General features: G+C 48.8%; 1 protein-coding gene across 17 annotated transcripts in view; it reads right to left on the reverse strand.

Annotated features, from left to right (window-relative positions):
• The window catches only part of ryr1b (ryanodine receptor 1b (skeletal)), a 104,861-nt gene that overhangs the window by 28,296 nt on the left and 63,118 nt on the right, over positions 1 to 13,447 (reverse strand). For 10 of the 17 annotated variants that reach the window (XM_035384732.1, XM_035384725.1, XM_035384739.1 and 7 more), the window contains 16 exons: positions 12,848 to 13,088; positions 12,614 to 12,701; positions 12,411 to 12,503; positions 11,509 to 11,523; positions 7,069 to 7,239; positions 6,734 to 6,793; positions 6,210 to 6,344; positions 5,968 to 6,080; positions 5,607 to 5,703; positions 5,222 to 5,328; positions 4,783 to 4,834; positions 4,574 to 4,657; positions 2,685 to 2,784; positions 2,371 to 2,450; positions 2,192 to 2,268; positions 1,959 to 2,032 (listed from right to left, as the gene is read on the reverse strand). In XM_035384732.1, coding sequence (XP_035240623.1) covers positions 1,959 to 2,032; positions 2,192 to 2,268; positions 2,371 to 2,450; positions 2,685 to 2,784; positions 4,574 to 4,657; positions 4,783 to 4,834; positions 5,222 to 5,328; positions 5,607 to 5,703; positions 5,968 to 6,080; positions 6,210 to 6,344; positions 6,734 to 6,793; positions 7,069 to 7,239; positions 11,509 to 11,523; positions 12,411 to 12,503; positions 12,614 to 12,701; positions 12,848 to 13,088 — 1,587 coding nt within the window. The remainder of the gene's footprint in view (positions 1 to 1,958; positions 2,033 to 2,191; positions 2,269 to 2,370; positions 2,451 to 2,684; positions 2,785 to 4,573; positions 4,658 to 4,782; positions 4,835 to 5,221; positions 5,329 to 5,606; positions 5,704 to 5,967; positions 6,081 to 6,209; positions 6,345 to 6,733; positions 6,794 to 7,068; positions 7,240 to 11,508; positions 11,524 to 12,410; positions 12,504 to 12,613; positions 12,702 to 12,847; positions 13,089 to 13,447) is intronic. The other 7 variants (XM_035384738.1, XM_035384734.1, XM_035384727.1 and 4 more) reach the window with 3 other exon arrangements.

The following is a 13,447-nucleotide window of genomic DNA, read 5'->3' on the forward strand; positions in this document are numbered from 1 at the left end:
TTTCCTGCCATGTATGGCATTTCATTATAGAAAAAAATGTAAAATGTACCACAATTATATAATACTAAAATATAGTGACCACAGAAACACTAAAGTCATAAAAAGCTGCAGTTGGTAACTTTTAATATTTTTAGTTTTATTTTTAGAAAAATATAGGGAAACGGTCATGCATGATTGATAGCAGTCACAGAAACAGCCACTGTGAGAGAGATCCAGCACCATACACTTCATACCCTCAAATTCTGTGTTTGAATCCCTGGTTTTTGAAAAACAAGAACAACAGATTCAGGAAGAGATTCGGTTGTCTCACCTGGACCGTTGGAGCTGGCATTTTTAGTGGAGCGTTAGCTATGCCAGTCTGATCCTGTAATGCTGCTTATGAGTCAGCTACAGCTGGAAATGTTGATGCAGGTTCACGCAGGGGGGATAGGGGTGTGTCACATGGCCAATGGGTGTTTTGATTTAAGACGTTTTCACAACATTTTGACCGTTGATAAAGTTACGAACTGCAGCTTTTAGTTTTAATCTAAATCTATACATATTAAGTGTCAATTGGTTGCTATATGATCTTGTTATCCCATCACTGGAGACTGTGGTGAGTTTTTCATTTAAAGTATTTTCCTGACACCTGAACATGAATTATATACAGACACAAATATGTTTGTATACTCTGTGCACAGGCAAGTCCCAGTTAGCATGAGTAATCTTGTGTGTCATCTGGTCCTAAAAACAGCGCACACTGAACTCTGGGGAACCTGCACATGATGCTCCTACTCCTGGGTCCTTCCACCAGGCCTAGCTCTGTTCCTGCTGTTAGATCCCATTAATAAATCAAACGGGTAGCAAATTGGGGTTCTGGTGACAGTGAGATTTGGTAAATCCATGCCAACGTGTGAAACTTTACAAGACATTAAGGGAAGGTCATTGTACTCACTGAAATTTGACCATTATACCTGCAGATTTGATACTTCTACACCACAGACAGGAAGATGACATATGAACAGGAAATTGAGTATCATGCTCGTATATACAGCTATAAATGAAAACACAAAGTTTAAACAGAGATGCATTACTGCTCCAACAGATAAACAACAGGAGGGCAAACACACATTTACCTGTTCTAAACTTAAAACCATACTCAACAAGAATATTGTCCACAAACTATAAATACGTTTTTTGCTAGGTGTGTTGTGTTGCAGAGGTGTCTGAATGGATGTGGTGAATATAAAATATTCCGGATTAATGTGCCCTCAGACAATCCTAATATCACAAGGTACTATGCAAATTTAAATCAGATTTTTACTGCCTGACAGATAAGCCACTTCTATGTGAAATATGCACTCTCCAGTATGTACAGGTTGCCAGTTTGTGGTGGCCTGTCTGTACTTGTAGTGAGCAGTATCCAGCATATGAAATGCAGACTTCAAGTGTGCCTGGGTTGCCAATATGTGGGACTGCAGTTTGTGGGGAGTTCCAGCGTGAATAGGTGGCCAGAGTGTGGGGGTGATCCAGCATGTGTGCGGGACTGCAGTGTGTATGGGTTGCCAGTGTGTGGGACTGCAGTGAGTATTGGTGTGCGATTGTGTGGGGTTTCAGTGTGTACGGATTGCCAGTGTGTGGGACTGCAGTGTGTACGAGTTGCCTGTGTGTGGGACTGCAGTGTGTACAAGTTGCCTGTGTGTGGGATTGCAGCTTGAGTGTCCTCAAGTGTGAAGTTGCCAGAGTGTGATGTTGCAGATTCCTTGGAGATGCCCTACACTCTGTGGTAGTATAGTACAATGGTTAGGGAACTGGGTCTGCAACTCAGGAAACTGTAGGCTGTAGGTTTGGTTCCCGGGTGTGGTTCTGCCATCGTACCCCTGGACCCAACCTGAGCTGTGTAAGTATCTCCGGATAAGAGCATCGCTCAGATGCCTAAATGAAAGTGTAAGATGACCGCAGTGTGCGGGTGAACTCACTGGTTCCCTCCTCTGACACCATTCCCAGTCCCTCGGCCTTATTCTGCCTCTCAAAGGCATTCAAGTCCAGCACACTGCAGAGAGAGAGAGAGAGAGAGCGAGCGAGAGAGAGAGAGAGAGAGAGAGAATCATTACCCACACTGACGCAGACCCTCAGTCTCACAACCGCACACACACACACACACACACACACACACAAACACACACGTGTGTAAGAGAGAAGAGAGGCAGACCTGCAGGTCTGCATCAGGGCCTGCGCGCTCAGGAAGAATCCCACATCCTTCTTGTCCTTCAGATAGTCCAGCATTCTCTGCAGGGAGAGGAGAGGAGAGGAGAGGAAACGCAGACCATCAGCGCATCTGACGCGTCAGCGCAGCGCGGGCTCTCCCTGCACACACCGCCGGCCCCGTACCTGCTGCACGTCGCAGTTCCCGCCGTTCAGGATGGAGATGCCCAGCTTGAGGGTGGAGGACACCATGGCACCAGGCTCACCTGAGACAGGTGCAGGGAGGAGTGGGCGTGACCGTGAGGACAGTGTGAACAGAGCAGCCCGACAGAGCAGGGGCACGGTTTCCTCTGATGTTATGTGCACTAGCAGTACTTTGAGCAACGTAAGGCCACAGGCAGTATTTTTGGTGAAGAAATGCATTGTGTAATGGTCTGTGCTGGCAGTGTTATTTGTAGCGTAATGTACTGAAGGGGCCACAGGGGGGGCGCTGTGGGTACCTTTGCAGGCACTGATCATCTGCAGCACCATCTCTGCAGCTCCACGGGCGTGAAGCCTGGACTGCTGGTACAGGAGCCTCTGCTTCTCCATCTCTTTCTCCTGAGAGCCAGAGATGGGGCTGTCAGTCTCACAGCTCACACTATCCCCCATACTCACTGCACACACATGCAGTCCAGTACACGCATGCACGCACACACACACGCACGCACGCACACGCACACTACAGACATTCTACAGACACACTACACACACGCACACTGCACACACACTCTCCAGTCACAAACAGAATACAGATACACTCTACAGTTACTTTCACACACACATGCACACACACACACGCTTTTTCACTTCCTCCACCCACCTGTGCCTGTTAGTCATGGATAAGGTGAAAATAAGGTTAGATAGAATAAGGTTATTCTAGCTTGCACGTTTGCTAACAGGAACAAACAAAGGCATTAATATGGAGTTGGTCCATCCTTCGCTGCTATAACAACTTCCACTCTTCTGGGAAGGTTTTATACTAGATGTTGAAGCATTACTGGAGGGATTTGCTTCCATTCAGCCAGAGGAGCATTAGTGGGGTCATGAGACCCTGTATATGAAATTTCAGTACCAAAAACCTACAGAAAACCTATTACTTTTCTATTTACAATAGCATGTTTTATAAAATGTGTTTTTAACCTGTTGACCAACGAGATAATACATAAAATCACCCCACAGCCCAAAGAGCACCCCCACAATGCATGCTAAAATGGTACCCACCACCCCAAAGCACCCCCACCGTACCACCCCACCCTCCCAGTAAGCCTAGCCACTGGAGATCTCGCAGACATTACTGACAGAGAACCTCCAAGAAAAAAGGACCCGTGTGACCCGTGCTAAATGTGTGTGCGCGTGCGTGCGTGCGTGCATATGTGTGTGTGCTTGTCTATATTGGGGTGTTTGAGAGCAGGACGATGTGTAGAAGACTGGGCAGGCTTTTCCTGTAGTCATCAGTGAGAGCGGAGAAGGGCGATTAATAAAGTGCAGATTAGGACAGTGAGAGCGGGTAGTGGGGACACTGAGGTCCTCAGTGAGGGGGGTTCGACAGGCACGCACACAAAGGGAAACGCACACCAACCAGGGGGTGAGTGAGTGAGTACAAGAGGCCAGAGCATCCAAGGGGACTTATGCAATCAGAGAGACCAATTTCTGTGTGAGTGTGCATGTGTATGTGTGCGTGTGTGTGCGTGTGTATGTGTGCGTGTGTGTGTATGTATGTCTGTGTGTGTGTGCGTTTCTGTGCCAGTCCATTTGCATCACAGCAGTAACCTCCAACCCTGTTCTTGGGCAAACATTGATTAAAAATGAATCACTACATTGTACCTGCAAACACTAAAGACTTTCTGGATTGTGCACTGCAGTGACCTCCTGACCTATAAGTCTAAGTGAATGATGGATTATGCACATCCCACAAGTCTGCCTGTCCCAGAACATTCATGTCAATTTACAGGTATTGCGATTGGCAGGCCAGAGCTGTGATTGGTTGGGTGGTGTTTGTGGCGTCTCTCTGCACTTGCTCAGGTCATGCAGTGTATTAACACGGATCAGAACCAAGGCCAGAAACACCGTGGTGGGGTACACATCAGAGGAATGAAGAGGAACAGTGAGGGAGCAGGCGGGAGGGGTTATAGAAGAGCTGTAGAACAGGGGGGGTGCAGTGCTGGGTGTAGATCAGGGACGGGGGGTATAGGATGGGGGGGTGTAGGATAGGGGAGAGGGGTGGAGGATAGGGGAGAGGGGCTGTAGGATAGGGGAAGGGCGGTGCAGTGGCGGGCGTGGTCACGCAGTGCGTCGAAAGCAGCAGCTCCGGTGTGTCCCCTGTCCCCTGCCCCAGGCCCCCCCATACCATCTCTGTCTGTCGCACCTCAAAGGACATCTCATCCTCGCCCCCCTCCTCTCCCCCTTCGTCTTCCTCACCAATGTGGCAGCTCTGACACGGACAGACAGACAGTGACATCAGCGACAGACCAAAAACCCTCCACTGATAACGCATTATGAAATGATGAAAAATTCAGTCAAATAAAAATTTTATTAAAATAAAAATTTAAAACTCACCTTTGCCATGATATCGGCATATGCCATGTATAAATAATCTTCGTCGAGTTTACTGCAAGACAGAGAAGAGGCATGAGATGAGGCTGAGTATGAACATGGAAAGAAAGATCAAGTGAGAGACATGTTTCATAGCCAATACTGAACGACTTACACCATTTGAAACAGTGAACACAAAGGCCAAAACACAAGAGCATGTTTTGTCCACGTGGGTTTCCTCCAGGTACTCTGGTTTCCTCCCACAGTCCAAACACATGCAGATATCTAACTGGAGACTCTGAATTGCCCATAGGTATGAGTGAATGTGTGTGTACCATGCAACAACAACATAGATCTAATCTCATGGAACAAAATGAGCTTTTGGAAAGCTGGCTATTTTGCGTGAAAAGGGTGTTGTGCTTGAGCACTCAAATCATTCCTGGGGGGTGATGGGGGGGCTCACGTCTTTTCTGTAAGAGCAGTGCGACTGAAGTGAAGGATCAGCTGGTGAAGGGGATCTGGCTTTGATTCAGTCTCTTCTTCCTCCTCTTCCTCTTCCTCCATGGTTTTCTAAAGTTTAAATGGAGGAAACCTCCTTTCAAGCAATATTTGGTACTGTGGAGTGATATGGTTAAAAATGGAAAGGAAAGAAACCACTGTGTGTGCGTGTGTGGAGTCTGTGTGTGTGTGCATGCGTGGGTGTTGAGTGTGTGTGTGTGTATGTTTTTTTTGTGTGTGCGTATGTGTGCGTGTGTTTGTGTGTGTGTGCATGCATGCGTGTGCATGAGCAGTGTGTGTTCATCATGGAAAATGCAGCTAGGCACACGCTGTCACACCACAGTACTCACAGACAAGTCGTCAATCATCCTGTCTTCAAATGAGTATCCCTCCGTCTCTATCCAATTGCGTTTATAGCCATCCAGGAACATGTTGGATGCTCTGTGTCTGTTGGGAAGAGGGAGAGTTCAGTAATAACGTACGCTAGATACTGAGAGTTCAGGTGAGATTGAGTGTGTACATTAATACCACATTAGGTCTCTAAAAGGCAACTTAGTTCATTATGAAAGAAAAGTTTAAAAAAGAAAGGGGAGACTGTTTAGATCAAAGTAATCATTAAGAAGAGAGTTTATCTTTAATCATGACAGAGGTAAATGTTTCAGAGTGTGTGAGTATGTGTGTGTGTGTGTGTGTGTGTGTGTGAAATGTTACCTGGGAATGTTGTACAAGGGTGTCATTCTGAAACAGGCCACAACTGCCCTGCGGCGCTGTTTTGACAAGAGCTTGTGCCACACCATCTTCTTAGACTTGAAGGGGTGCTCTGTCTGAGAGGGAAAAAAGAAATACAGAGGGAGATGGAGAGAGAGTATGGTACAGGGCAGAGGGCGAGTAGTTCTGTACGAGCTCAGTGTAAGTGTCAGTGGGAGTTTGGAGGGCACAGCAGGGCGACTCACCACCTCGATGTGATACAGCACAGCAGAGACCTCCTGGACTCTCTTCACCACCTTCTCCGGGTTCTCCGCGTCCTCCGCCTTCCCAGAGGTCTCCTTGTACAGAGCCATCTGCCAGCGCATGGAGGGGTCTTCCACCTGCCACAGCCAGAGATTAGCCAGTGCACTTCACCCGGGAAAGAGAACTGCATGACAGGTACACTAGCAAAGCTAACAAACCGAGAAGGGACCATACTTAGCCTGAGAAACAGAGCAACTTTATGCCAGCACAGGTAATGTGGTGTAACCAATATAAGTCTCAACCATCAAAGGGGAGATTAAATATAGTCACAGCTGCCATTTACTGTAATTTGCCCAGAACACCTGAATACAGAATCAGGCGAACTCTGCTAACAGCTACCTGATATTAACCTAGTTAACCAGCTGCCTAGCTGATGTTCGTTTCATGTACACTACAGCATTACAATCACTGAGCAGACACTTATCCAGAGCTACTCTGGATGCTTCAGAAGCAAAGCCACACTCACCTTGCCCTGGAGATGCAAGTTGTTCTGCAGAAACTCTCTCACTTCCTCATCCGTGTCTTTCTGCCAGGGAAGAAACACAGAAAATAAGCCGCCCGGATTTCAGTGAAGTTCAGCAGTTAACCCAAAATTAACTCACCAAATCCTTGTTTGTGAAAGAAACAAAACACAGTAAAACACTTGACATTTATTTGTGTAAAAAAAAAAAAAAAAAAAACTATCTGCCAAGTGAGTGTTATGTATTGTAATGAGTGGCCCCAGGACAAAATGAGTGAAGAGAAGGGAGGGAGAACGAAAATGAGGGTATTAAAGGGAGGGGTGGGCCAGTGGGACTGTACCAGGGAGTATCTGATCTTGGCCATGTTAATGAGCTCCTGGTCGGCAGGGGAGCACATGTTGAGGCCGATGGGGAGCATCTTTTTCAGGGCCGCCACGATGAGAGAGGTCTGCACCGAGTAGCGGTCCCCGCGCTTCTTCTTCTTGGAACGCTCCACGTCCGAGCCGCCAGACTGACAGGGCACAGAGGGGGCATCTCAATTCACACAGAAAGGGGGGGACGAGGTGTTCTTTACAAGTAAATGTAGATCTACCTACCAAAGCCACAGCGATAACTAAACCGGCGCAACACAGCTAAACACTACAACGTTAGTACCAATTGAACTATGAATAATGACACTCCAACTACCTAAGCAATAAAATCTGTATTTCCAAAAAAATAAACTCAGTATTTGTAGCTGTTAAATATTAAAGTGTTTTTATAAACACAGAAAAACATAAAATGGAGCCTTCCAAAAGTCCCAATACACACTGCAATTTAGTGAGCAGCCAAGAAATGCACGCTCTTCAAAACTTCCCTTTCAATGATTCCTGCAGAATACAAAACTGTTCCATGAAATGCATATTCCCATTGGGTAATTTCAATCTGAGACGCAGATAAACCTAAAATACCCTGAGGCCAATATGGCCAATGCTATATTTGCTTGTTTAAATGGGGAAATAATGTGCTGCTCTGGTGCTATGCAACTGTTCATATGTGGAACTTCTACTCCATCCCCCATTGGCTGCTGATCTGAAAGCGCATGTCCGTGAGAGGAGGTTTAATGTGTCATTCACTTTGATGGATGGGAAATGGGGCGGGGGGGGGAAAGTGGGAGTCAGCAAGGGGGGGGGGGGGGGGGTCACTTACGATGAACCAACACAATCTGTGAGAGGACACGGAAGCCATTCCATCACGAAAGAGAGAAAATAAACCGAGCATGCTTGAAAAGCAAGCACTCCCCACTCAAACACCAGCACTACCTGTGAGGGATTATACACGTGTGTTTGTTAAGTATGCCAGCAGTGCTAAGGTGTGCTAAAGTGTACACCTGCGGTTTGCGTGTGCAAAAAAAGGGAAGCTTGTTCTGCGGGGTTAGCAGCAGGAGTCTGAAGTAGTTGGCCTGAACACCAGCCCAACACACAAAGAACAGCCCTCACTGTTAGTGCAGCAGAGTCCAGACAGAAGCGCACACCAGGAAAATCCAGAACCTTCTGTAAAAAAAGCACATGACCTATGGAGGGCGATCAGCTCCATTGGGCCCGATTGGTCTCCTCCCCCCTCCTGTCCCGTGCATGCGGGGGCACATTCCTGGCTGTTATCTGCTCTCTGGGCTCCACCTTCAGCCTGCTGTGTGTGTGTGTGTGTGTGTGTGTGTGTGTGTGTGTGTACGTGTGTGCGTGCGCATGAGTATGTCGCCGCAGGCCAGAGGAAGTCCCCACAGAGCAGGTAACAGGATCTCACAGTAATGAGCATCCCACACCTCAGGACAGGAGGTCTGTCCCTACAGTTCTAGTGTTTTTGGGGCGTAAGGAGGGTCCCCTGGGCAGTCTTCATCACCCCACCATCCACCCTATCCAAGTCCAGGAGCTCTTTAAGGACCTAGGGGGGTGGAAGAATCTAGGTTCGATTAACAACACCCACACCTGAATCTGCTCCTCTGCAGCTTCTGTTCAGGGTTCTGCAGCCCTTTTCCTGTGAGACAGGCAGCAGTGCTGACAGGGTGACGGGGTCAGTCTGGAAAGGCAATCATTCTCCATTCTCCATGTAGTATTTTAAAGGGAGGAGGGGCGTGGCATGAGTTAAAGGTGGTTTAGGAGGAGAAGGGTGTGAAAAGGTCAAAAGTTAGTGAAGATGTTTGATTAATTGGTTTAAAGGGGAGAATATTTTTCATCCATAAGATGAACTAATTGTTCAGTTCATATTCCCAACCCTCACCACTAATGCATCACTCAAGAAGGCACAACCCCTGCTCTTTTCACTAACCACCCAATGTCACAAAGAGTGAGGGTATGTGTTCAGGGGTTTCGGGGAGATCATGTCTTGGGGTAACTGGATGAAGCAATTAATCGGAGGAAGGCCAAATGTTGGGCACAGAGAGAAGGGAAGGGATTAAGAACGCCCCCTTCTGGAAGGGAGGTTTACCGCAAAAAAACTAAAGACCAACCAAAAAAGAAAAAGAAAAAGAGAAATGGAAAATTTACAGGTACGAAGGTTCCCAAACAATCAACAATCAATCTGAAGGCAAACTCATCAAACCCATGAACAGGGAGATGGGACTGTGGCCCGGCGCTGGCTCTGAGGGGGCGGGATTTAGGCCATGGGCGTGTCCTCGGCCCTCAGCACCCACGCTGGGCCCAGTGCCATAACCCTGCCTCTACAGGGGAGAACTTTCATCAAACGCTTCCTGACTCCTCCCTCACACACGGGCAGGACAGGGGGCTGTGTGTGCTGTGTGTGTGCACTATACCGTGTAACAGGGCCAGTATGATATTATAGTGGTGTGCCGGTCTGATTGTGTGCCATTGCAACAGTATGACAGCATAACAGTGTTACAGCTTTTACAAGAGTAACAATAGAACATCAGTGGCAGTGTGTAAGAACGTACTGTAGCAGGGCAGTGTGTATCAGTGTGATGTAGCAGGGCAGTGTGTATCAGTGTGATGTAGCAGTGGGGCAGTGTGTATCAGTGTGATGTAGCAGGGCAGTGTGTATCAGTGTGATGTAGCAGGGCAGTGTGTAAGAGTGTGATGTAGCAGTGGGGCAGTGTGTAACAGTGTGATGTAGCAGTGGGGCAGTGTGTAACAGTGTGATGTAGCAGGGCAGTGTGTATCAGTGTGATGTAGCAGGGCAGTGTGTGCCAGTGTGATGTAGCAGTGGGGCAGTGTGTAACAGTGTGATGTAGCAGGGCAGTGTGTATCAGTGTGATGTAGCAGGGCAGCGTGTAACAGTGTGGTGTAGCAGGGGGGCAGTGTGTAACAGTGTGATGTAGCAGGGCAGTGTGTAACAGTGTGATGTAGCAGTGGGGCAGTGTGTATCAGTGTGATGTAGCAGGGCAGTGTGTATCAGTGTGGTGTAGCAGGGCAGTGTGTATCAGTGTGATGTAGCAGTGGGGCAGTGTGTAACAGTGTGATGTAGCAGGGCAGTGTATAAGAGTGTGATGTAGCAGGGCAGTGTGTAACAGTGTGATGTAGCAGGGCAGTGTGTATCAGTGTGATGTAGCAGGGGGGCAGTGTGTATCAGTGTGGTGTAGCAGGGCAGAGTGTATCAGTGTGATGTAGCAGGGCAGAGTGTATCAGTGTGATGTAGCAGGGCAGTGTGTAAGAGTGTGATGTAGCAGTGGGGCAGTGTGTATCAGTGTGATGTAGCAGGGCAGTGTGTATCAGTGTGATGTAGCAGGGCAGTGTGTGCCAGTGTGATGTAGCAGGGGGCAGTGTGTAACAGTGTGATGTAGCAGTGGGGCAGTGTGTATCAGTGTGATGTAGCAGGGCAGTGTGTATCAGTGTGATGTAGCAGGGCAGTGTGTAACAGTGTGATGTAGCAGGGCAGTGTGTATCAGTGTGGTGTAGCAGGGGGGCAGTGTGTAACAGTGTGATGTAGCAGGGCAGTGTGTGCCAGTGTGATGTAGCAGTGGGGCAGTGTGTAACAGTGTGATGTAGCAGGGCAGTGTGTATCAGTGTGATGTAGCAGGGCAGTGTGTGCCAGTGTGATGTAGGAGGGCAGTGTGTATCAGTGTGATGTAGCAGGGCAGTGTGTAAGAGTGTGATGTAGCAGGGCAGTGTGTAACAGTGTGATGTAGCAGGGCAGTGTGTAACAGTGTGATGTAGCAAGGCAGTGTTTATTAGTGTGATGTAGCAGTGGGGCAGTGTGTAACAGTGTGATGTAGCAGGGCAGTGTGTATCAGTGTGGTGTAGCAGGGCAGTGTGTGCCAGTGTGATGTAGCAGGGGGGCAGTGTGTAACAGTGTGATGTAGCAGTGGGGCAGTGTGTATCAGTGTGATGTAGCAGTGGGGCAGTGTGTAATAGTGTGATGTAGCAGTGGGGCAGTGTGTAACAGTGTGATGTAGCAGGGCAGTGTGTAACAGTGTGATGTAGCAGGGCAGTGTGTGCCAGTGTGATGTAGCAGTGGGGCAGTGTGTAACAGTGTGATGTAGCAGGGCAGTGTGTATCAGTGTGATGTAGCAGGGCAGTGTGTGCCAGTGTGATGTAGCAGGGGGGCAGTGTGTAACAGTGTGATGTAGCAGTGGGGCAGTGTGTAACAGTGTGATGTAGCAGGGCAGTGTGTATCAGTGTGATGTAGCAGTGGGGCAGTGTGTAACAGTGTGATGTAGCAGGGCAGTGTGTATCAGTGTGATGTAGCAGTGGGGCAGTGTGTGCCAGTGTGTGGGGGAGGTTGATGAAAAGTCCCCTGGCAGAAGATGCCATGCGGTCAGCACAGCGTTCGTGCAGAGACACGGTCTAACCTCTCCGTCTCCGGCCTAGAGACCCAGCGTCCGCACCGACACACAACAAAGGGACAGTCAGAGAGAGAACACCGTTAAGACTCGTTCTGCTGCACCTGCAGGGCTCTCACACCTGCCTCCCTCCACCTCAGAGTCCTGTAAACTCACTCTGAGTCCTGTCCCACTCTGACTCAGAGTCTAATAAACTCACTCTGACTCCTGTCTCAGTCTCACTGTGTCCTATAAACTCACTCTGAGTCCTGTCTCAGACTGACTGAGTCCTGTAGACTCACTCTGACTCCTGTCTCAGACTGACTGAGTCCTGTAGACTCACTCTGACTCCTGTCTCAGACTGACTGAGTCCTGTAAACTCACTCTGACTCCTGTCTCAGTCTCATTGGGTCCTGTAAACTCACTCTGACTCCTGTCTCAGACTGACTGAGTCCTGTAGACTCACTCTGACTCCTGTCTCAGACTGACTGAGTGCTGTAAACTCACTCTGACTCCTGTCCCACTCTGACTCAGAGTCGAATAAACTCACTCTGACTCCTGTCTCAGTCTCACTGTGTCCTATAAACTCACTCTGACTCCTGTCCCACTCTGACTCAGAGTCTAATAAACTCACTCAAACTCCTTTCTCCGTCTCACTGAGTCCTGTAATCTCACTCTGACTCCCGATTCACTGAATGAGTCCAGTAAGCTCCAGTCTCCTCACAGTTAGGAGACCACACAATCTGAAATGCAGCAGCTCTGTGTCTCTCGTCCTCAAGCCAGCGAGGAAAGAGGCTCCACCCATTATAATGGATGGCCGTCCTATTGCCTTAACAATCTGACGCAGTCAAACATCGTCCTATCAAGTCCACTCTTTCTACTCTTTTGTGCTGTTTTTCAGTCTGTGACAGTCTGACATCTGTCTGCCCCACCTTGCTCATCTTGCTCTTGCTGTCGGCCGTGAGGAACGACATGTTGTTGATCTCGTTCATCACCACGAAGTTCTGCTCCTCCCGCTTGAAGTTCTGCATGGAGATGATGGAGAGAAGGGTCAGGAATGTGGAGAACGAGAGCAAGGGATCAGAGGTCAGAAAGAGGAGAGAGGGGGATGAGGAGGACAGTGCCGGAGGCTTACGTGAGACTTGGACCAGAAAATGAACACCTCTCCCACCATCCTGAAAAGTTCCTCCGCATCAGGATCTGGACAAGTCAGCCATCTTGCCCTTAGAGACACAGACATGAAGTGGACAGGTCAGTCTGGGACTCCTTAGCAACACACACAGGAAGTGCACAGGTAAGTCACCACTGCCCTTAGTGACACACAGGACGGGCGCATCTTATTGTAATGCACATGAGGAGCGGGCGGTACCTGTTGTTGTCCACGTAGCGGATGAGCAGGGGGTAGAGGGCGTAGAGGTCGCGGCAGAGCACGGCGAACTCGTCGCGGATGGTTCCCTCCTCGCTGTCGGCCTCAGTCTTCCCCTCCATGCGCAGGTGCTCTTCCTCGGCCACCACCTTCCCGCTGCGCTTCTTCAGCTTCTCCATGGTGGGGATGAAGTGCGACTTCAGCATCTCGGGCTTGGCCCGGCTGACGATGGGCTGGGCAAACACTGGGGAGAGGAACAGGGTCAAAGGTCAGGCTTGGCCCGGCTGACGATGGGCTGGGCAAACACTGGGGAGAGGAACAGGGTCAAAGGTCAGGCTTGGGTCAATTCACAATCAACTGGACATACACTGGCAAGAGTAACAGGGTCGAAGGTTTGGCTGACGATATCAGCAAATCATACTGCTTTTCCCAGGTGGGATGTTGCCATTACTCCTAATTTAGGTGCTTAAGCATAGTTAGGTATCAGAATGAACGACCAGGCCTGTGGGTGGCTATGCAGAGTCAGATACCAGAATGAATGGCCAGGCCTGTGGGTGGCTATGCAGAGTCAGATACCAGAATGAATGGCCAGGTCTGCAGTAA

Source organism: Anguilla anguilla, chromosome 12 (assembly GCF_013347855.1).
Source record: "Anguilla anguilla isolate fAngAng1 chromosome 12, fAngAng1.pri, whole genome shotgun sequence".
Taxonomy (NCBI): Eukaryota; Metazoa; Chordata; class Actinopteri; order Anguilliformes; family Anguillidae; genus Anguilla; species Anguilla anguilla.